This window comes from Cupressus sempervirens, chromosome 8 (assembly GCF_028749045.1).
Source record: "Cupressus sempervirens isolate cs-2001-9-10 chromosome 8, ASM2874904v1, whole genome shotgun sequence".
Classification (NCBI taxonomy): Eukaryota; Viridiplantae; Streptophyta; class Pinopsida; order Cupressales; family Cupressaceae; genus Cupressus; species Cupressus sempervirens.
The window spans coordinates 10,315,705-10,331,682 of NC_143125.1; the positions used below are offsets into that span (position 1 = coordinate 10,315,705).

General features: G+C 35.3%; 1 protein-coding gene across 1 annotated transcript; it reads left to right on the plus strand.

The window, feature by feature from the left end:
• Positions 1–7,270: 7,270 nt before the first annotated feature.
• On the plus strand, positions 7,271–8,777 carry LOC149541319 (uncharacterized). The gene has a single exon (XM_089796608.1). It carries the CDS (start codon positions 7,764–7,766, stop codon positions 8,379–8,381), a length of 618 nt encoding a protein of 205 aa, XP_089652734.1. The 5' UTR covers positions 7,271–7,763; the 3' UTR covers positions 8,382–8,777.
• Positions 8,778–15,978: the final 7,201 nt, after the last annotated feature.

Genomic DNA, 15,978 nt, shown 5'->3' on the forward strand with positions numbered 1-15,978 from the left:
GCATCCTAGAAGTAAGCACCTTCGAGATAATCTTATAAAAATAGTTGCATAAATTGATAGGTTTGAACTTATCCAAAGAATCAGCCCCAGGAGATTTAGGAATGAGGACCAAGAAAGTGGAATTTATCTCCTTGAGAATACTTCTAGCTCCAAAGAACTCCTGAACAACCTTCACCGCATCTTCCATAACCACCTGCCAATACATTTGAAAAAAGAAGGTAGGAAACCCATCCGGGCCTAGAGATTTATCAACAAGCAAGGAAAAAAGAGCTTCTCTAACTTCCAGAGCATTATGAATAGCCCGAAGCATTTTGTTGTGGTGGGGTTGGATAATATGAGGAATACAAGAAACAATATCATCCTGTTCCACCCTTGATAACAAGGGGTCCCAAGATAGAAGAGAAGAGAAGAAAGACACCACCTCAGCAGAGATATCTTTGTCTTTAGATAGCAAAACTTGCCCCTTCTTGATTCCAAAGATTCTGTTATTAGCTCTATGCTTAAGAGTGGAAAGGTGAAAAAACTTCGTATTCTGATCTCCATCCTTGAGCCAATTTATCCTTGATCTTTATCTCTAGAACTTTTCCTCCTTACTGATAATATTATGCAAGTCCGAAAAAATAGTCAACTCAACCTCCCTATTTATCTCATTATAGCCTTCCTGCTGAATATTGTCTTGAATTGAAGTTAATTTATTAGACAAATCCTCCTTAATATGAAAGATATGACCAAAGTCTATTTTGTTCCATACTTTAATCGTCCTCTTCACATTGCTCAACTTTCTGGTAACTTTGAACATTGTAGTACCTTCCACATCAATGCCACACTAAAATTTCACTTTTTCTAATAGATTTGGGTGAGAAGTCCACATTTTTTCAAACCTAAAAGGAAAATTCATTCTTGGTTCAATAGGAAAAAACGAAAGGGAAATAAGAGAGTGATTAGAGCCAACTCTAGGAAGCAGAGATAACTTACAAGAGAAAGACTGCAACCAATCAGGAGAAATTAATGCTCTATCTAATCTAACCTTAATACACTCTTGTCCAATTATTTTGTTAGACCAAGTAAAGACACCTCCCGTAAGATCCAAATCCAACAAAGCCAAACCATTAATAAAACTGGAAAGGTCCTGTTTACTATCCCAATTTGGTGCCAGGCCACCCATCTTCTCCTCATCTACAAACGGAGTATTGAAATCTCCCATTATAATACCTTTGCTTAAGTTACTAGTTTGCACTAGCTCTCCTACTTTAGACCAATAATTCTTTCTTTCTCTTTTGTTGTTAGGAGCATATAAATTTAGCAAAAACTAGCTTTCATTAGAATGCATATGATAGACTCTACAAAAGAGAATGTTACCATCATTATATTCTGGTTCAAATCTAAAATGCTTATTATTATATAATGTCACTAGTCCCCCAGACACACCCTTTGAGTCTGAAGCTTCACCACTCATGATGTTACTAAATTTAATGTTCCTCAAACTCTCCTTCTTCATCTTTGTTTCTTGGATCATCAATATATCTAGTCTCTAATCTCTGATCATGTTCCTTATAATTTCCTGTTTGTGGGCACCATTTAGGCCCCTTATATTCGATGAAATAATCTTCATTTGACAATTGTAGAACACTCCAAAAGAGTTCTTTGACACCCATCCGCTAGACATCTTCTGGTCTCCTCCTCTCTGGCTTGCTTTTTAGACCTTCTACCTCTTCTTGCTACTATTCCCACATCTGGTTTACTACTACTTATCTTAACCAGCGAAGCCAAAGAAGTCTCTCTTATGTTTCTCTTCTTAGGCTTTGGAGAAGAAGAGGCTTCTTTCTCTAATTCAGTGTTTAGCGACCTAGAAATAGTTACTTTCCCTGGGGTGCTAGGAATATCCTCCCACTCAACATGGTTACCCTTCTTAATTTGAAGAGCTATTGAGTCAAAATCCACCCCATCCTTCGAAGAAAATTCTGACCTTGAATTCTATAGACTCCCTTTCTCTGGCGCCTCCAAAACCCTTTCACTACCTGCTAGTGAAGAAACAAGATTGTCCTCTGGGCCTTGAGAAATATTAAGATCTTTCTCTCCTCTAACCAAAACTTCTTCATTGGATACAGAGGAAACCTCCCTCCCAGAATCTGCATGGATAACCACTATTTCTTCCACCTGCTTAATCACCTGAATGGCATCAATCCCTTCTGCTTCCATTGAACTCTACTGTAAGACATCAAACCCTACAAGAACCTGAGTATCCACATTCTCTTGACAATCAATGGGTTTAATAGGATCTTTTAAACCCGCTCTTTCTGGAATATCCTTAGTCTTCGCAGATACTTCCTCAACAATAGATTTTGGATCTTGATCTAAGATCTTAGGTCCAGGTAAAACAACAATATCTTTTTGAGAAGTTGTCGATGGTTTTTGCTTGGGATCTCCTTTCTTCTCATCAATCTTTAAAGCAGCTACGTTCTAACTATTCTTTTGAGACCCCTCCTTCTGACCTACACGAGTGATCTTCTTTTTCCATATCTTTTTGTCCCTTTGAGAGAAGAAGGAAACTTCTTATCCATTTTAACTTTTGGACATTGAAAAGCCTTGTGCCCAGTCTTCAAACAATGAAAGCATGCAAAAGGGACACTTTCATAATCCAGCTTCTGAGTGTGAGTTCCCAGTTTAGAGTGGAAACACACCACTTCTGGCATGTCATCCCCCTCCCTTACTCCTATGCAGATTCTCGCATAGGTAAGTCTACTCTTAGAAGCAGTAAACAGATCTATGGATAAGAGTTCCCCAAAAGATTTAGCCACTCCCATAAAAACATCCTCATTCCAGAATTCCAGTGGTAGTTCCAGGAGTCTTACCCATACCGAAGCTTGCTGAAAGAAGGATTCATTAAGATCCAATTTAGAAGACCATTTCTAAAGCACCATAGTAGCTCGGCCTATGCTCTAGGGTCCTTCACATAGAATATTAGCCAAATCCTCATTGCATGTGAAATCAAAAGAAAAAAATCCTTTTGCCATTGCTCTAACATTAACCTGACCTTTAAGCTACCATTTCTTCATTGTGAAGGATCTCACCATATCAATATTAGGTCTTTGCCCAATAAACTTCCCAACCATAGTATAAGCCATCGAAGCAATACTGTGATCGACTAATTCATCTGGGATTGCAATCGCACACTACCCCTTTTCCAGACTAGATAAAATCTTAATCAGAGGGAAAGATGACTTACCAGAGGGCTTGACACCAAAAAACAAAGACCATTTCACTAGAAGATTCCCTAGCCTGTCCACCTTGGGATGCGAAGCTGGCTTGCATTGGTCTTTGCCAACATCACGTGGGTCCCCATCCCCATTATTCGCCTCACCACCCTCTACTTGACTCTCCTCCTTCGAACCTGGTTTCCTATTACCTCCTCCCTGAAGATTCCCGCCCAACTCTGGATTCAAATTTTGAATGGGGTCCCCCTATTAATGTAAATTACTTATCAACCCTAATAAATAAAAATCAAATTGCCACATACTCATAGCTTAAATATATACACATAGTTAAACCATGGGAAAATTATATAATAGTTTACAAATTCTATTTATAAGAAATATATGATCAAATCCTACATTGGAAACATAATGTAAATTACTTATCAACCCTAATAAATAAAAATCAAATTGCCACATACTCGTAGCTTAAATATATACACATAGTTTAACTATTGATAATGACATGAAGCTCTTGTAAAAGAAGAAGGCAAAGAAAATAATGTCAATTTTTAAAATTAGAATATATATTTTTGTGAATACATATAATTTTTTTAAATTGTAGATAATAAAATAAAATTTGATATCTATTTATTTTTAAAGTGTCTGATATGATAGAAATATTTTTTCGTGGGTATGGTTGACATAATTGATCTTTTTCTATAAAGTTGAAATTATAATTATTAATGTTCATATATAAAATTTAGCATTTGACCTAGAAAAATAAGAGAATTTTAATTGTCACAAATAATAGCACTATAAATACTAAGATTTATACATAATTATTTGGAATAGATAATAAAAATACTATCCAATTAAAAAAAATTAAAAATTAAAAATCATCTGTTACACAATTTTAAAGCTATTTTAGTTTAAAAATATGTGAATAATTTTATATTTATATTAATTTTCTATCAAATATAAAAGCAATAAAAATTATTTTTTAAATTAAATTAATTGAAATTCAAAAGAATATTTATATTAGTGCACTATTGTCTATTGTAAGGAAAAATATATTTTGTTGATATTTTATGGTGCCTATTCTACATTACATGAATATCAAATTGAAGCAATTAAAGTAATTTACAATGTTGTTTATATGTTCAAAATATAAATGAAATTGAATGAACAAACACATGTAATACAAAGTAGATGTGAATCTATGAACGACGAGATCTACAAGAAATCAAAATAGAAACTTGCCAAAACATTAAAACCAAGATTGAGAAGAATAAAATTTCATTTTTTAAAATTATATATATATATATATATATATATATATATATATATAAGAAGTTTTACAACATTTCTGACAAAATAGCAATTTTTAGGAGCAAAAGCTCCCACAATAAGCGTATCGGCTTAATAAAAATGTTTGTAGATTAGTTACTATTACATTCTCCTTATAGGATTGACACACATATACTTGCATGGCTTGATTCGAGTTTCATTGGTCGAACAACTCAATTAAATAATTGATTCACTTATAAAGATTGGTTTACAATACTTTATTCCCACTTTTACCCTTAAATTCTTTGAAGAAGAATCAAATAAAAAACCAGAGACAAATTTTGGTGTAGATATCTATTATCATGCCTCACCTCTTTCTATCCTTTCATTTAGCTGTATTTAGTTAAGTGTCATTACTTAATGCTTGTAACATGTAGATGTTCACCCATATAGTATAAGATTGTGACACATATAAGTTAACCACAACCTATTGCCCATAGCTTTACTTTGTTCCATTTAGTCATAAACAAAATAAATTAAGAAGTAAGGAATTTGAGTGTAATGTGTGCCTTATGCGATTTTTATATTGATTTGAACTTCGAGAGTTATAAATTAGAAGTGAATTTGAATGCATATAAACGAGGTTAATTGCTTTTTGGGTTTCCAAGAATAAAGGTAAACCAAAGTGAATACTTTCAAACCAAGTATCAAGTAAGGGATAAATTGGAGCAGAGCAATAATTTAAAGCTAATTTATTAAATAGCTAGGTTTGAGTTTATGGTTAACCAAATATTACTCGATGGTAGTTTTCAACCTTTTGGAAATTGGTAAATATTAATATTAAATTAATTGCGTGTACCTTTTGTATTAGTGTATTGACTCAAGAAATCATTGTAAATCATGGTTATGTAGGAAGTAAGTTGGGTTAGAAAATATGAAAACACATCTATGATAAATATCAAATAATGGAAGTGCACATAGGGTGAGTAAGTAAGGATAAAAATGATAACAAATAAAATGGTCCAAAGTCCAAATTAATGTAAATTAATAAAACACAAATAAAAAAACACATACTTAATCAAATATGAATGATTGGAAATACAACAATTTTTTTTTTTTTGATAAGAAACCCAAAGATATAAACAAGGTCAAAACTTTATAGTAGAACCCTACAATAGTTTGAATGTCAAGCTCAAAAAATGTAGAGGGGAAAAAAAACTTTATTAAAATTAGGTTCATGAATACAAGCAATACTATTTGATTAACCTAACCTAGAGTTGTCATAGATTTACTAATATAATTCAAGAATCTACAAGTTATTAAGAGCAAAAGCACTAATGTAATTTTGACGATTGATAGATAACCCTCAATTGTTCTGACAATTTATTTCAAGCCAAAATATCTCAAGCTTAGAGGTATCCAAATCACATTGATATTTTTTTGTTTTTGTTTTTTTGGGTGAAATCTAAATTGGATTAATGTCATTGATTGACCAATGAGTCACAAACACAACCTTTCACAATATATTTAACCTTAATACTTGTAAACATGACATTTTACTATGGACTAAACTTTGATATTTGTAGTGCTTTAACACATACATAACTAAGACTAACAACTAGTAACCCCATAGGTTTCGCAAACAAACATGACCTTTGATTATATATTCAACTTCAATATTTCTAGTGCTACTATACCTACCAAACAAAGATTGACAACTATTAACCCAATAGTGTTGGCAAACAAACACAAACTTTTACTATAGATTCAACCTTTATATTTGTAGTACCTTTGTACCTACAAAACCAAGACCAACAACTAGTAACTCAATGAATACTATTTTGAACAAAAAAAATCATTTAGACAAGCGACATGGCTTTGTTAGTGAACTTAGAAAGAGTTGGAAGATAATAAGTGATAGTTGCAAATAATAACGATTTGGAGATAGTAATGCTAGGTGACTTAGTAATGCTAGGATTGAGACTTGATGCAATGGAATGTGATGCCGATCATATTGGAAAAACATAGTTCAAGAGCTTAAGTTTTAGCATATATGGAGGCATATTGATCTCTTGTGGTAGACATACAAGATGGAATTGTCCCAATAAATGACAAATCTTATTAGCTTTTGGATTAAATTGTGTTAAGTTTTTGACAATCAAAATTTTAAATCACACCACGTGATCCATGATCACCATGAAAGAGAGCAAGAGATGCAAACAAGTGTGACTTAAAATATTGATGGTAAAATCTTAAGACAATCTAATCCAAAAGCTAATCACTATAATTATAATGGATTGTGGAAATTGTTAACTTCTTAGGTTACTAATCCTCCTTAATGCAAATAAATGAAGGTGGTAATCTTTGGAACAGGCTAATCTCCAAACAAAATGCATTAAAAACAAAACAAAGTCAAATTTTCTTTTTTTCTAGATTCACAAAAACGTAGAAATTATTTTTCAAATATTTTGTTGTTTTCGACTACAAACTATGTAGATCATAAAGATCAAATGCTGAAATACAATTTGTAAGGAAGATAGCCACGTCATAACTTTGAAAGATGAAATATTTAAAACATCATAAAAAAGAAAAAGAAAAAAAAGATAAAAAAATAAACTAGAGTTTTAGACCCTAAAGACTTTTAATTGGAGTAAATAACCTCAGTCAAAGAACTGATATTTTCCCAATCCATGATGTGAAGTTGAAGGCCCACATGAATGATTTATCCACTCGTTATATATATAGAAAAATCCCAACTTCACCCATGTAGTTATCTGTCTAGGGCTACCTAATCTGTGGACCACAAAACCGTGGTCAGGCTTGATTTACTAACCATGGTAAAAGGAGATGTTACTTCTCCCCGTACTAAACCCTAAAAATAAGCATTAAAGAGCAAGTACCGTCTGAATGTCTAACTGTTGAGAAAAAGATTCCCATAAATTCCAAATTTCGATAAGCATCGAGCTCAGTTACGCTCACACGCGTGAGCCTTAAACTCCAGCTGTTAAAAAGGCAACAAAAGTCCGGAGAAATCCCAGGCGTCGGAATTTGATCCGTGAATCCCGACCGTTGAAAGTTCCTCGATCGCGGCCGTCGGATTAGAACGGTAGGGCAGATCGTGGCCGTCGGATGGAGACGCTAGGGCCTCTATAAGGGTTTGATAGATCTCTCAACCTTTCATAGAGAGGGTTTTTAAGCCAAGGGCTCTCTGGTCGTTTCGTTTCGTTTGTTTTCGATTTGGGGGTTTTCTAAGGGTTTCTAGCGTTTCTAGGGTCTGTAGCAATGGCGGATAAACAGTCTGGAACGGTGAAGTGGTTCAATACGCAAAAGGGCTATGGATTCATCACCCCTGATGGCGGCGGTGAAGATCTGTTCGTTCACCAGTCGTCCCTTCATGCTGACGGCTTTAGGAGCTTGGCTGAGGGTGAAGCGGTTGAGTTTGCCGTGGAGCAAGGCAACGATGGCCGCACCAAGGCCGTAGATGTCACTGGCCCGAACGGAGCTTATGTCCAGGGTAGCAGTGATGGTGGCGGCGGCGGTAGCTATGGCGGAAGTGGAAGCTATGGCGGTGGCGGAAGCTATGGTGGCGGTGGACGCAGTGGAGGAGGTGGCTATGGCGGTGGTAATGGAGGGAGTTATGGTGGAGGCGGTGGCTATGGAGGAGGCGGTGGTGGTTATGGTGGTGGTGGCTATGGTGGAGGCGGGGGTTATGGCGGTGGAAGCCGTGGCGGCCGTGGTGGAGGCGGCGGCGGCGGCGCCTGTTATAACTGTGGCGATAGCGGTCACATGGCCAGAGAATGTCCCCAGCAGCGAAGCGGTGGCGGCGGTGGTGGAGGCGGCGGTGCCTGTTACAAATGCGGTGAGCACGGTCACATGGCTCGTGACTGCACCAGCGGCTAGATGATACGTGTATGAACGAATGGAGGATATGTTTTGGTGTTTGCGGGCTCTAGTTGTTTTCCTCCTCCAATTTCCCCGCAAGCACGGCTTTTTGCAAGGTTTTTGTACGCTTCCTTTGCTGCTATGAACTGATAAATTATGATCTGGAAGGAAGCTTTACAATGTTTGTTGTTTCGTAGTTTATTTTGGTAATGTATGGGGTGACTGGACTGTACGCGTGGCCAGAATTTTGAGCACCCGAGGGATGTGTCCTTTGAGAAAGGGGACGCGTCGGCTCCAAGTCAAGGTCGTGGGTATGTGGTAGTATGATGTAATGGGTCTTTTGGGAAGTATGTTTTAATGATGTTTCTGGATTATCGTTAATAAATTATGATACTGAAATGGTTGCTAGCATAATATTGTTAACAAGGTTTTTGCTACAGAACAAGTCTACGATAATGATTATTTTCCGTAATTGTTTTAAAGTTGTCTATGTCGCTTAATTATTTGTTTATGCCATTTAATAAATTAATGGCTTCATATGGAAAGTTGTGGCGCGCCTTCGTTAGATCTTAAGTCGAACACTGAGATCTTTGATTTTCTCTGTTATCTGAGATTTAAATGTGTTTTCTGACCAGGCAATGTACAATATATAATTGTAAGATGTAAAGGCTATACTATCCGTAATGCTTATTTTGCTTAATTGTTTTTTGAGTTGTCTATGTCGTTTAATTATTTGTTTATGTTTAAATAATTTAATTGCTTCTTATGGGAAGTTGTTGTGTGCCTTCCTTAGATCTAAAGTCGAACACTGAGATCTTTGATTTTCTTTGTTATCTGAGATTTAAATATTTGTTATCAGATTTGGCAATATACAATATATGATTGTAAGATGTAAAGGCATCAATATTCTAGTTTAAATGTAACGGTTTTACGAGAAAGTATATTTTGGAAGTGATATGTTTTTCGAGTGGCGCTGATAAGTTTTGGGATGTATGTATTATCGATGTTTCTGGATTATTGTTAATAAATTATGAAACTGAAATGTTTTCTGTCAAATCATTGATACGTGTTTTGTAAATCATTGTGCAGATAGTTCATTAATTCCAATAATTAATAATTGAGTTGGATTTTTCACATTTAAGTTGATATGAGGGCGTTTTCTTAGAATAGAAGTTTAACATGGTATCTTGTACATTTTTTTTTAGCTATGATAAGTTATGTTTTCATTATATTGATACAGAGTCAACATCTATTTTCATAGTAAGTAATGACCTGAATTGCTCATATCATAGTGTGAATAAGTTGCAGTAAAATGCTGTTGTAAGGTATCAAAAGTTGACTGGAAGTCCTGGCAAGAGGATTCTTTTGAATGAAGCATTTATAGATTATAAGTTGAATATTTTGATATCCCGTTCATCAAATTTTGTATGATTGTGTAGAGATGATTTTTCTTCCAGGTTCCATACAATGTTATTGGTTATGTATGTAGAGTTTGTTAAGAATTGCGTACTCCATATGATGAGTGTTATGATATCGTTTTCTTTTTTATCTATAAAAAAAATGTCGAAAAGAAGTTTTCAAGCAGTACAATGGTATTGGTTATGTATGTGTGGAATGATTGATAGATTTAATGTTTGAAATTTAAAGCAGTAAAGATGTTCGCTGCATTGGTAAATTTTTGTTCAGACTTGTATTAAAACATTTTAATGTTTGAAATTTAAAGCAGTAAAGAAGTTCGCTGCATTGGTAAATTTTTGTTCAGACTTGTATTGAAACATTTTATGGAGTATTATCTACGAATTGTTCTGTTTATAAATATATCTGTTGTTTTAAATATATTTATTGTTTTTTGTGTCGCGGTCCTTATCAATATTTTTATTTTTACTTTTGCGCTGTTATCAATCATTTCTGCGACAATGGTGTTTTCCCCTGAATAAAAAATGCTGCCACAATCAAAATTTGTTGTGATAATTATTTTTACTTTTGCGCTGTTATCAATCATTTCTGCGACAATGGTGTTTTTCACTGAATAAAAAATGCTGCTACAATCAAAATGTGTTGTGATAATTATTTTTACTTTTGTGCTGTTGTTATCAATCATTTCTGGACAATGGTGTTTTTCCCTGAATAAAAAATGCTGCCACAATCAAAATGTGTTGTGATAAAGCTGCTTGTATGGTTTTAGTAATTTTCAATAATTTTCAAGCTGTAAACACTAGTGGTTGAAGTGAAAAATGAGGTTTTTGATTGCTTACTTGTCTATAGAAAGTGCTTAGACACTAGTGGTTGAAGTGAAAAATGAGGTTTTTGATTATAGGTTGAAGCCGTTACGAGGAAAATGAGGCACGAGAGGAGAATGAGATTTTGGATTTGCAAGGATGTCTAAAGAAAGTACTTACAAGGGTTTTAAGGGTTTTAAGTGAAAAATGAGATAGCTTTCAAAATAACACATCTCAAGTGATAAGAGCAATTAAGCGAGCTTAAGTGATTGAGCTATGGAGATCACTTGTACTCACAACGAGTACAGAGCTTTACTACTAATCAATTAACAGAAGTTTGACAGTTATAACAGAGCTATACTGCTTATCAATTAACAAGGTGTTAACTGTTTTTACTGCTCATATCAATTGACAGTTGGGGGACTCTGGAATTTCTGGACTCTGGAATTTCTGGTTGGATCATGGCTATTGAAATTCTGGCTGTGTCAAAGATAAATTAGTTGATATATTAATTTCAAGGCATACATTAATCTACTACTATTTATATATATATCCAAGATAGACCTTGGAGAGGTCATTGAATTTTCTGGTTAGATCAATTTATGGATACAGCTTTTGAGAGGTTGTTGGATTTTGTGTTAGATCATGGGTGTTGAAATTCTATTTATGTCAATTTATAAATAGAGCATTTATATCAGTTTATAGATAGAGCTTTGGTCAATTTATGGATAGAGCTTTATGGATACAGCTTTTGAGAGGTTGTTGGATTTTGTGTTAGATCATGGGTGTTGAAATTCTATTTATGTCAATTTATAAATAGAGCAGTTATATCAGTTTATAGATAGAGCTTTGGTCAATTTATGGATAGAGCTTTTGAGAGGTTGTTGGATTTTGTGTTAGATCATGGGTGTTGAAATTCTATTTATGTCAATTTATAAATAGAGCATTTATATCAGTTTATAGATAGAGCTTTGGTGAGGTCATTGAATTTTCTGGTTGATCAATTTATAGATATAGCTTTTGAGATTATAGATATAGCTTTTGAGAGGTGGTTGGATTTTGTGGTTTATAGATATAGCTTTTGAGATTATAGATATAGCTTTTGAGAGGTGGTTGGATTTCGTGGTTAGATCATGGGTGTTGAAATTATGGTCACAATGCCAATTGATAGAGCAATGGAGAGAGCTTAAGTGGTTGTTTATTGTTAATTATTGTTGACCATTGAGAGTTTTGAGCGGTTGTTTATTTACACTAAATACTTCTTTATTTTATTTATTAAGGACATCTATCCTTAATTTTTTTTTTTACATTAAGGACATCTATTTGATAGATATTGTGTCTATAGCTCATTTCAATTGGTAGAGCTTTTGGGGGGATCGTGTGGGATTTTGTGGTTGTTCATTGTTAGCAAATGGTCTATCATTAGAGAGAGAGTTAAAGTGGTTGTTTATTGTTAGCAATGGTATATAACTACATCTATCTACTGCTCATATCAATACACCTATCTACTACATCTATCTACTTCTCATATCAATACACATCTACTCTACTACATCTATCTATTGTTCATTATCAGTACCAGTACAACTATCTACAGCTCATATCTATCAATACATCTATCTACCGCTCATTAATTGATAGAGCTTTTACATCTATCTAGTGCTCATATTAATTAATAGAGCTTTTGAAGGGGAGATTGTGTGGGATTTTGTGGTTTAGTAACAATGGTCTTGCAATCTCATATCAATACATCTACTCTACTACATCTATCTATTGCTCATATCACTACACTTATCTACAGCTCATATCTACACACCGCTCATATCATTTGATAGAGCTTTTGAGGGGGGTTCATATCTATCAATACATCTATCTACCGCTCATATCAATTGATAGAGCTTTTGAGGGGGGATTGTGTGGGATTTTGTGGTTTATTGTTAAAAAAGGTCTTGCAATTGAGAGGTTAAGTGGTTGTTTATTGTTAACAATGGTTACAATGAATACATCTATCTACTGCTCATATTGGTCGTTTATTACAATGAATACATCGATCTACTGCTCATTAATAGAGCTTTATACATCTATCTACTGCTCATCGATTGATAGAGCTTTTGCTTTTAGGGTGCTCATATTTGTGTGGGATTTTGGGGTTGGATCATGAACTAGCGAAGTTCTGGCTGGTAGGTTAATTCTGTCGGCATACATCAATCTACTATTTATATCAATTTGATATTTATATCAATCAATAGAGAGGTTGATCTACTGTTTGTATCAATTTACAGATAGAACTTTTGAGAGGCTGTTGGATTTTCTGGTTAGATCATGGATGTTGAAATTCTGGTTACACTGCCTACTCAACAATTGATAGAGCTTAAGTGGTTGTTTATTGCCAACAATGGTCTTGCAATGAGAGAGCTGAAGTGGTCGTTTATTGTTAACAATAGTATCATATCAATTGATAGAGCTTTTGCGGGGATTGTGTTGGATTTTGTGGTTTGATCATGGCTATTGGAATTCTGGCTGTTAAATCTTTCTGTGGGTTGGATTTTGTGGTTGGATTATTGCTATTGGGATTCTGGCTGTTTAGTAATTCTGTGGGTTGTTATAGCATCACTGTAATTACTGCTATGTGTCATGCAAGAGGTCAGTTCTGTGGTTAAGGCTGAAGGTAGTTTAATTCTGTGGGTTGTTATTCGCAGCACTGTAATGACTGCTATGTGCTATTTTATTTCTTGTATGGCATAGAAGTTCGATGAGTGCCATCTCTTGATGAAGGTGTTAATGACTGCTATGCGCAATGTCTGCTATGCGCAATGTCATTCTTGCATCGCATTTGTAACATCACTATAATGAGTTAGTCATGGTATAAAAGTTTGATTAATGTCATCTCTTTAATGAGTGTTACGAAATAAATAGAGGGTTGTTTGGGAAGGTCCAGTAGGTTTGTGTTTTTGAGCTAGTTTAGTCATCGAAAGCTGTTGTGTTTAGGAATTTCCAGGGTGATGGGTGGTATATCTTCCATGAAAGGCTGCTGTGGTCTATGAAGGTTTTGCTATCTCTCATGAAAGGTTGTTGTGCTCTATAGAAGGATTGTGTCATGGTATAATAGTTTGATTAGTGCCATCTCTTTAATGAGTGTTACGAAATAGATAAGAGGGTTGTTTGGGTAGGCTCAATAGCTTTGCATTTGTGAGAGCTAGTTCTGTCATCGAAGGCTGTTGTGTCATCGAAGGCTGTTGTGTTCTATGAAGTTGTAAATCTCTGTAATGGGTGGTATTTCTTCCATGGAAGGCTGTTAGCTGTTGTGTTCTTTGGAGTTGCAAATCAGTGTAATGGGTGGTATTTTCTTCCATGGAAGGCTGTTGTGGTCTATGAAGGTTTTTCAATCTTCCATGAAAGGCTGTTGTGTTCTATGAAAGTTTTGCAAATGGAAGGGTTATTGTGTTCTCTCTATGAAGAATCGTTGCCTATGAAGAAGCCCAATGGCTGAATTTTCAGAACTGAATCTCTGCTTGAACTGAATATTTGCTTGTACTCGGTCTCATAGTCTCAAACTGGAAGTGATTTCCAGTTTGATTTCTTGGGCTATAATCGCTTATGCAGATTCGGATCAAATCTCTGCCTGGGGGCCATTTCCAGTTTGATTTCTCAAATTTCTGCCTGGAGGCTATTTCCAGTTTGATTTCTTGGGCTAATAGCTTCTGCAGATTAGTGCCATGGTATAGTTTGATTAGTGCCACTTCTTTAATGAGTGTTACGAAATAGATAGAGGATTGTTTGGATAGGCTCAAAAGCTTTGCATTTGTGAGAGCTAGTTCTGCCATCGAAGGCTGTTGTGTTCTATGAATTTGCAAATCTCTGTAATGGGTGGTATTTCTTCCATGGAAGGCTGTTAGCTGTTGTGTTCTATGGAGTTGCAAATCAGTGTAATGGGTGGTATTTTCTTCCATGGAAGGTTGTTGTGGTCTATGAAGGTTTTGCAATCTTCCATGAAAGGCTGTTGTGTTCTATGAAAGTTTTGCAAATGGAAGGGTTATTGTGTTCTCTCTATGAAGAATCGTTGCCTATAAGAAAGCCCAATGGCTGAATTTTTGCAAGCTATATTCGGAACTGAATCTCTGCCTTAACTCGGTCTCTCAACTATATACGGAACTGAATCTCTGCTTGTACTCGGTCTCATTGTCTCAAACTGGAAGTGATTTCCAGTTTGTCTCTGCCTGGGGGCTATTTCCAGTTTGATTTCTCAAATTTCTGCCTGGGGGCTATTTCCAGTTTGATTTCTTGGGCTAATAGCTTCTGCAGATTTGGATCAAATCTCTGCCTGGGTACTAAACATGCGGACTTGGATCCGTCACTCAAAGATGTTGGTTTTTGAGAAAATGCAAGATCTGCTGTTTCTATCTGTTATATATTAGATGCTTTGTTGTTTAGCTGCCTCTTATCTCTGTTCTATTAGCCTGCTTATGTTGGTGTGCTATGGATGCTTGTAGGCATCTCTCGACAACAAATTGAAACTCTTGATTCTTCGTTGTTTATCTGCCTCTTAAGAATCTTTGCTCTATTAGCTTCTTATGTCCATGGGTTGTTATGGATGCTTGTAGATATCTCTCGACTGGTTAAACAAATTGAAACTCGTAGATGCTTCGTAGTTTAGCTGCCTTCTATCTCTGCTTTGTTAGCTCTATTAGTTGCTCGTGTCCATGGTTTGCTATGGATGCTTGTAGGCATCTCTCGACTGGTTGCAATTAAACAAATTGAAATTTCGAGGTTACTCGTTGGTGTATTTATGTCTTTCTAGTATGTCTCTCGAGTTGCGAAACAAATTGAAACTCTTTGTCACTGTAGTAACTTTTTGTAGTGCACATTAAACAAATTGAAACTCATTTCTGTAGCACATATTAAGTATCACTCTATGAGGGCTATGGCATAAAAAGATTAGTTACATCTGTCAACGAAGATGTAAGCATCGCTGTAACGAGTGTTAAGACAAAATAAGAGTAAAAAATAGAAAATTGTTTTTGCTTTGTGAAGGTCTTTTTTAACAAGGCAACAGGGTGTGGGGCTTCATTACTGTGTTGGGTGCGGGGGCGTTGTTTATCTTTCTGTCGAGTGCTGTACATCTTCCATGAAATTGTTGTATTGAGTGCTATCTTTCTCTGAGTGGGCTTTCTATTGAATGCTGTGTATCTTTCTATGAAATATTGTTGGGCTTCATTGCTGTATCGAGTGCTATACATCTTTCTAGGAAGATGTGTGGGCTTGTTTGCTGTATTGAGTTCTTTATAGCTTTGTACGAAGATGTGTGGGCTTCATTACTGTATTGAGTGCAATATAGCTTTTTAGTAAAGATTTGAGGTCGCAAGGCACAACAGGTTGTGTGAGCTTCATCTTTTCTA

Coding starts and splice junctions, on each gene's coding strand:
- LOC149541319 (XM_089796608.1), top strand. CDS start 7,764: ATGGCGGATAAACAGTCTGGAACGGTGAAGTGGTTCAATACGCAAAAG.